General features: G+C 37.8%; 1 protein-coding gene across 3 annotated transcripts; it reads left to right on the top strand.

The window, feature by feature from the left end:
• Positions 1-3,399: 3,399 nt before the first annotated feature.
• LOC113670020 (uncharacterized) lies at positions 3,400-8,390 on the top strand. Of its 3 annotated transcripts, XM_089197982.1 has the most exons (4): positions 3,442-3,585; positions 5,803-5,887; positions 6,633-6,677; positions 6,840-8,390. In XM_089197982.1, exons 2-4 carry the CDS (start codon positions 5,866-5,868, stop codon positions 8,189-8,191), a joined length of 1,419 nt encoding a protein of 472 aa, XP_089054108.1. In that variant the 5' UTR covers positions 3,442-3,585; positions 5,803-5,865; the 3' UTR covers positions 8,192-8,390. The 3 variants fall into 3 exon arrangements, with proteins under 3 accessions (XP_027041902.2, XP_089054109.1, XP_089054108.1); XM_027186101.2 differs by lacking the exon at positions 6,633-6,677 and having other exon boundaries at positions 3,400-3,585; XM_089197983.1 differs by lacking the exon at positions 6,633-6,677 and having other exon boundaries at positions 3,410-3,464.
• Positions 8,391-8,446: the final 56 nt, after the last annotated feature.

Here is an 8,446-nt window from a genome sequence, read left to right as displayed (position 1 = left end):
CTAATTCGCTTGTTAAGATTTTCTGCCTGACGTCCCAGTTAGTGGTGCGCGCAAAATTATACTGATTATGTACACGTAAATAGCTATTTTCGAAATACGAGAAAAAATGAAAGTTACACGATTTCATTTTACGCCGACTAATCAGTGCTCCTAAGAAGTCTTGACAGTGTAGTGGCAAGAGTGTAACTTACAATTGGCCAACAAAACTCACTAAAGACAGACCTCTTCTAGAACCTTTAATCACTAAAAGTCATTTAGTTTATAAATGGACTAATTAACTTAATGGTAGCAAAAGAAAGGAGGGTGTACTTATCCGAGCGAGCTTATAATATCAACTTGGTTTTCTTTGGTTTGAAATCATACGTCGCAAGTATTATGTCATAGAACTGGTTCTAACCCTGAGATTCTTAAGCTGTTTAATATCTTCTACGTGATGGTATAGATCTGTTATTTAAAGACGGAATTTAGATTGCTTAATATTTTAAGACTCAATATCCACACTAAAGTATCTTGAATCCAGCGCTTTAATGAACGATTCTTGGAAGGAGACTGTTAATTGAGTTCTAGATTTGCCACTAACAAGAAAGCTAATAATTTGATAGAAGTTAACGGTTTGTTTCAATTCAAATAAATGAGAATTAGTTTTTTAGTGTAATGGCAGTGCCGGTTAACCTTTAAACTCACAAATAGATCAAATTGTAACTTCTCCCTATAATATGCAAACATTATCCAGCAAACAGGTAACTAGAACAGTCAAACTTATAAATTATCCTACCCAATTTACAAGGAAAAGAGGAGCAGCGGGAGGGGAGAATTAACAATCAGATCTTGGGAGTTTACGCGTTAAGGAACAAATAATTAATACACCTGGCCATTGCTGCTCTATCTGAATTCGCTCGAGGCTGTCTTGTAAAGGCTAGTGATACACAACTCTGATGATGACTTTCGCTCAGACTGTCGAAACGACATTCACATTCACCGACAAGAACCCATTTAAAGATTGTGATTCCGGAGTGTAATTTATATCAGTGTTTCCGAAATATCGAGCATGCGTTGTGACTGAGTTGAGAGCATGTTACCACCGAAGTTCTGGGGCTGCAAGAATTGATTTAATTCAATTGAAGTACCACAAGCTGAGAGCAGGTATTGATGTGGATTGTTCGAGAGAGTCGTTCTTTTTTTTACTTTTTCGGGAAGTACGTATTTTTATTTAACCTAGCTATACATGCGAAATTTCCTGGTTTCAGATTATTTCAGAAACAAACATTGATCACTCTTCGCATCTCAAACTGGAGGATCTCACTAGCCGCCATTCATATTTCATTTCCACCCATTTCTTTCCCAATAATTCTTAGGAAGCCATTATTGCGCAAGCGCATTAACGAGGACGTGTGTTTGACCTAGGAAAGAAAGGGTTAATACTCTAACCTTTTCGTGCCTAATACAGACTCGCTGATAACTAACCTTACACAGTTTCGCATCAACGGTAGCCTCTATCTCCACCGATTCCTTGAGTCACGGCGTCCCTTTCCCGAAAAGATTCATTTTAAGAACGGCTCTCTACCGCGAAAAGTATCATATCTCCGTTGAGTCCACCGCGAATCACAAAATCTGATTTCGCTGAACGGATGTTTAAAGTAAAACAATAGGATTTTCCCGGCTCTGTTTTAGCTGTTTCCTATAACTGGAAACTTCACTTGGCTGCCATCCTAAGATTTAAGCAGGGAAGGGTTGCCTCCAAGGATAAGTATGGGAGATGGAGGCTCCCGTTATAGGCTCCTTCCCTACATCTATAGAGTAAACTCCTTCCCATCCAACCTCGTTTCCAGGGTCCTTTCTCCTCCTTCCTCGAGAACATAACTTTCTCGAGGGCGAAAGAGAGAGGACCTTAAGACTATGGTTGCTTTCCATCCTCTCAAAGTGACTGAGAGACTTCAGAAAATTTTGCATGTCGTGAAACGCACTAGAGGTTAAAGTGAACTTGACAGTAAAGTAGCTGATTAATGCAGAATTGAAATAAATTAATATGATGGTGGTTGACTAGAGCAAACAATGGGACATTGTTTTCTCTTGTGGTTGATGATGACATGACAAATTACGAATATGCAAAAAAAATTTTAAAAACTACGATACCCTGTAAAAAAAAAAATATCCCAAATTAAAGTGGAATCAAGTAACACAGATAACAGTACATTTTAGAAAACCATAGTCCAATAACTAGTTAGCTTAGCACCGTTTAAAAGGCTTGTAACACCTGACAGTACTTCCAGTATTTTTTTGTCAATTTTAGGATACTCAGAAGGAAGGACCAAGAGTGGCTAGAGAAGGTAACAGAAAAGTGATTCGAAACTTTGGTGAAAAAATTACATCTGAGATCGAAAAAAGGGATTAATTCTAATTTATTTTGTGACTTAGTGAGTCCACCTAAGCTGTGAAGATTAAAGTGTATTTTAAGCGAGTTTAAAGGTTTCATCATGCTTGTTTGACGCGTATTGATACGCTATCAAAAAATATGTTCTCGCAGAAAGATAGTTTTACGCTCCCGAACGAGATGAATGGATGGAAAAAAAGGAAACGGAGAGTAAGGGAGGATTGTTGTATTTTAATGTGCATTAGAATGATTTCTCTCCTTTAGTATCTCATTAAGTTTTTTTTGAGCTGTAAAAAGAAATCATCAGCGAGCAGAGAACAGCACAAGATGGCACTCGCCAGCTGCCAAACAGTCAGGCGATAAAATCAATATTGTATTTGCATAGCCCTTCAACTCCAATAAGGGACCAAGATAGAATTTCTCCTTGCAATATCAATACAATAACAAGCAGAAAAGTGATGAGAATAAAGAGAAATATTAACCAGATGATTATTAGTTGAGCCAGTAACAAATTCTTCAAACCAACATCACAAGAACTATACGGCAGACAGTAAGGAGAATTACTAATAAGATCTTGGGAATTAAAGGGTTTAGAGGGTAATAGGCCTTTATGCATTTATGAAAGCTCTCAAGGGGAGTCATAAACACTCTAAACATCCTTTAGATGAGATAATATGAGAAGACAAAAATCAGACGTGCAAACCCAGAACCTTTTTTCATGAATCAAAAGAACTGGCCATAAAATGCACGCATCTGTAGGTTTTCGGCAGAAAAACAACATCGCGGAAAAATTATTTTTTAGTTCAGCAAGCCCCGAACGCCTGTTCAGATAAAACAAACACATCAAGAACACAATAACCGCAAAATTAACATTTATCAATGATAAAATGCATAACAAACAATTACACACTTATTGTAAGTATAAAAAGGGTTTTAAAAAGATAATGTTGGCACAATCAGGCCGATATAGATATTGTTTCCTATTGCAGCTAAGTGCTTTTTCACGCAAATTTATGCGCATGTAAATTCGAGATAAGACCCCACTTCATCGAAAGGTGTTCCTGACTGAAAGCAAAATCTACACGGAACAAAGGTAGCTGATATTTATTTCCACTGCGATGTCTGGTGAATGGTTTAAAAAGTGCGGGTATATTGCCATATGTTGAAAATCTTCGGCCGTGATAACATCTTCCACAGTTTCGCATTAAATACAAGTGAGTTTGATAACTTATTTGTGATGTTTGCACTTAAGTTAAGCCGGCTTAAGGGTTTACGATAAGAACGCACAATTCCTTATTACCAAAAGTTCTAACGATTACTTAGAATATAAGGTATTGTTGAAGAAGACAAAAGGCATACTTGGAAAAGATAAAGTTTGGCGAAATACATTGACGCTTAAATTTTTGCTTTTGCGATTCTTTTGGAGTCTCGGGTACAAAGAAGTTTCTATGGATGATATTTGTAAATTGAGGCTAGTTCCTTAAGATGATATCGCAACACGTCTAAGTTCTTATAGTTTTCTAGTTTTACAACTGTATCGTGACAAATTCTGATGTAGATTGACGGATGAGTTGTTTTCTAAGACGATTAAAATTCATGATGTGATCTCAAGATGTGGTTTCATTTCCTTTACATGCAAATAATAAAAATTTAAAAACCACATGAAAATGTTTGAGGATGAAATTCTTTGGCTTGTCACGAAAACTACAGTGGTAAGAAAGGTCGCTTTGAATCAGACCCCTGAGCTAATTTACAGTTTTACTCGATCTTGAATGTTCTTTTGAAAAAAGAGGAGGTAGTCACGCATCTTAGATACAGACGAGCTCTTGTAGTTGAATAAATTTTGTCTCTCACCGACATTTTCTCTTTGTGTTTGGTCCGCGTTCCACCTTGGATCTTGTAGGTTCTTTTGTTACTTGAAAATAGCACATAAGGCAGAATGACCACGAAAGAAGAAAAATGTGCCAGAGATGTCTTAAAATACTCAGGTTTACAATAATTTTCTACGATATACGAGCATATGGCGGCATAGTAACCGCCCCAAGGGCAAGTCGTTGGTCTAAAAAAAATTGCGATGGTAAAGAGATATGAAACCTCACTTCCAGGAGATTTAGAGTATGAAACTATTCTTTGTCTCTTGCAAAGTGCTGTTTACCGCATTAGTGATCAGGGTTTTCAACAAAACGTGCATCAAAATGTCGTGTCAGAGAGCCTCAAAGCAACTTAATGGTTGGTCAAAATTGTGTGCCATGTAAAAAAGCAATCCAGCTTTCTTAATCCAAAAAGAACAGCTATTTCATGAGGATGTCACTTAATTTAGCAGAATTGCCATTTAATAGTCTCTATCTAGCCTTGTAGCGAGACCCATTATCAGACTTAACTTTGTGATTACTAAGAATTTCCAGTGATATACAACAATGATACAAATTTACTCTTGTAACAAAATACTCGTTTGCGCCCTTATTTAAAAAAAGATTGAAATAATTTTGATTGGTCTTACTACTTTTTATAAACATTATCTAGGAACACAAGAAGTATTGTCAAAAATAGATTCTTGATTTCAGTCATGTAGAAGTTTTGAGTCCTTCTCTGTCTTGGTAAGGGTGTGGTAACTTCCAAAAGAACACGGAATAACATACTTCCGCGTACATTGTAAATTTAAAGTATCTTTTTGGTTATTGACTTGGAAGATTCTTTGCCTCATACCCAGGAGACAGAAACAATTGATAATAAATGAACAACAAAACAAACCATGATGAAGGCATAGGGATCTTTTCATAGACTCAATTTATGTTCAACATGATTTGTACGCAAATAATTTAGCTGAAAGCCACATAGCTATAAAGCAGTGGTCACAAGCGGCCATTATTTGCAGAAGTGAAGGCCTTAATTTCAAATCTCCATATTTGTTCAAACCAACACCTAGTTTCGAATAGTTCAAGGGTCAGATAAATTATGCTGCCATAATATTGGGCTTAATGCTATAATAGGCGGAGCATCGAGCATAATGCAGCACGATAATTAAAATTCTTAGACATTCCCTTGATTTCACAGTTCAATGAAGACAAACTATGAAGCTGAAGTACTGTCAACAGTGAGCCAGCTTTTCTTGCTTGCACCTGTTTGATCCAGTAAAAATGTTGTGTTCTGAACTTCGGTAAGCCTTTTATTCAGAGAGAGGTTTACCCGTTAGTGGAAGGAATGGGTGGGGAGATTGGAGAGCTCGTAAGAGCTACTATCCTGAATTATAGAATTGAAATTACATGCTTCTGATTGAGCTTAATGAAAAATTTGAAGCATGATTCTTGGCATAATGCCATGTTTTCAGGATGATGTACTGCATTACACAGGCTTACATCGTGCGCCGCTGTAAGACTCAAAATGGTTTAACCTGAATGTTTTGTTTTGTCTTGTTTTTTCCTCTCCTTCAGATCATTCTTTGAACATACAGAGGCATTTATAGGCAATCATCCTAAACTTAATTCAACAAGAAAATGATTGTCAATGAATTCAAAGGTGAGGCTAGTGACTTTTTTTTCTACAAAACTGAAATTTTCACAAGTGACTGAGTTGCACTTCTGACGAATATCCCGTTTTCCCAGGGAAACAGGAGTACTGAAACTCCTACTAGATAAGATCCTTATCCTTGAAAAACTTTTTGAAGTCCTTCATCATCAATTTTCTCATACAGTCTGTTGGTGCTCTTGCAACTAATACTGTTGATTGAAGACAAAGCAAAAGGGGTTCAATGATAGTGCAGAATTTTGTGGCACGTATCGTGTTAGGTCTTAGGAAATATAATCACATCTCAGAAAGCATTAGATCCCTTAACTTGCTTACTGCTAAGGATAGACTCCTTCTTAACGATGCCGTAATGATATGTCCTAATGATTTACTTCCAAAATATCTGGCCAATATATTTGTACCTCATTCTCACATTAACACTAGGACTACGCGATCATGCAATCTTTTACACATCCCTCGTTGTCGTCTGTCATATGGACAACGTTCATTCACATATCGTGGATGCAAACTTTGGAACTGTATTTCTAATGATTTGAAAGCTTCGGACAGGGTAAATAGCTTCAGGCGTCGTTTAGCGCAGAAGCTATTAAGCGGTGAACATTTGTGTTGAGTGTAACTTAATTTTTAAATAATATTTTAAGGTCTTTCGTAATTGATTCTAAAATCAATAATAAAATGTATTATTTACCTGTTATTCCTTCTCCTTTTTAACTTATATGTATTTTAAATATTGTAGTTAGACATTGCAACCGAAAAGCCCAAGTTGGGAGTTACAATAAACGTACGTATGTACGTATGTATGTATGTATGTAATGCTTAAACTACTGTTAATTAGATCTTTAAAGAAAATAACAGTTTGAATTCTCAAAATTCCAAGGAACTGATAAGAAAGAGCCATTTAAAGCTGCTCTTTAATTTTTTTTTTGGTCTTTTTTTTTTGCAGGATTTAAGTTTCTATTAGTCGCGTGCATCTTTATACCAAACGTTATCGCAGCGCCAAATACGGAACGAACTCCCAGCGGAGAGGATGTGGCCTTTCCAGGACGTGACACTGCAGCGCCGGAGCCAGGCCCTTTTTGGATCACTGCTAAGCAGCAATGGGGATGGCTATGGAAGCTTCACTGGATAGGACTGGGTCTGGCTTTTGCCCTTTTAGCATTGAAGTCCCTGTGGGCAGTAATACGCTCTCCCGACATTATCAATAATTTTGCAGGAATGAATCTTTTCTACTCAATCAACTTGCTTCTTATAGCATTAGGAACTACAAGAAGTTTGTATCTGTGGATTGACCCGTACGAATCGGAGGAAAACATTCCTAACTGCCCATTGTGGGTTGTGAGACCCCTCTTTGGTATCGCCTTTCCTTGCCTCATGTCTGCATTTTGCCTTGTGCACGTTGCTTTCTTGGAGGTTGCGAAGATTCAGGTTGGCTCACCGAAACTCAAAAATCCCCTTTTCGTGGGATGTATAATTTTTGTGCATTTTGCTGTGGTCCTTGTGTCAGATACGACCACTGCAATCAAAGCAGACAGAACAGAACTTTTGATTGTTTGTCAATCATTCTTCATCGTATGGGGGCTTCTTAATTCCATCTGCTTCATGTACAGTGGATCAAGAGTTGTCATAACAACTGTCAATATTCGAAACAAAATCTGCGAAATGGAAAACGCTGAGTGGCACCAACTGACCCGGCTTCCTCAGACCACCGTTGACCCTTGGCCACCGACAAAGGACCATGGGGGTCATAATGAAGAAGATCCTAAGCGACAGAACCAACCTCAGACCGATCTAGGTAAAGGTAATCCAAATTCAGCTTTCACGATAGAGCCTCCTAGGCCCCCCAGTGACCATGGGGCTGCAGTTCAATCCATCAAGCCCTTACGATTGTCAGTCCATGTGCCCATCCTCGCTAAGAACCAAAGAAGTCCAAATACTACTTTTCCTCTGACAGGAAAAGAGCGTGCGGTTCAAAAAGTCGCCAGTATCACCATGATAACCAGCATTCTAAGCATTTTGTGCTGTGGACTTCAGGCGTATTCTTTATTTGGTGTTCATGGGGTTTATACCCGGACTGTAACCCCGAAGCCATGGCCATGGTTTGCATTTGAGACGTCGTTTAGGCTCATAGAACTTGCCATGGGATTCATGTTATCTTACTGTGTTCTTCATCCATATGTTGGTCGGAGGAAACGTAGTTTCACAAACATTTTGCGTCCTAAGAGGAAAGGAAAGACTGCAACTCCACGCATAGTCATCACACCTATCAATGGCCGGAGAGACGGTGATTTTTCCTGAAGGCAACCGTTTCAGTTTTTTAATCTATAATTGTATGAAACTAGAATTAAATCAATCAGACGAAGCCCAGCAAGCTTAGTAGATCCTCCTTCAATGTTATATTTGTCGGACGTGTTGAGGTAAAAAATGTATTTCGCCATACAAAACAGTAAACCATTGTAAATGTTAGAATTAAAATGAATGCTTACTATTCCTTCAATCAGTTATTCATGATCAATTATTATGTATAATCTGAAGAATTCTGTATCCAAATAA

This window comes from Pocillopora damicornis, chromosome 2, assembly GCF_964200805.1.
Source record: "Pocillopora damicornis chromosome 2, jaPocDami1.2, whole genome shotgun sequence".
Taxonomy (NCBI): Eukaryota; Metazoa; Cnidaria; class Anthozoa; order Scleractinia; family Pocilloporidae; genus Pocillopora; species Pocillopora damicornis.
Note: the sequence above shows the minus strand (reverse complement) of the source record. Positions and strands in the feature narration are given on the sequence as shown.

Bases quoted from the DNA above. Each gene is read 5' to 3' on its own strand.
- LOC113670020 (XM_089197982.1), top strand. From the start codon at position 5,866: ATGATTGTCAATGAATTCAAAG. The intron at 5,888-6,632 runs GTGAGGCTAGTG...TAAATATTGTAG, and splicing joins GATTGTCAATGAATTCAAAG to TTAGACATTGCAACCGAAAA. The intron at 6,678-6,839 runs GTACGTATGTAC...TTTTTTTTGCAG, and splicing joins AGTTGGGAGTTACAATAAAC to GATTTAAGTTTCTATTAGTC.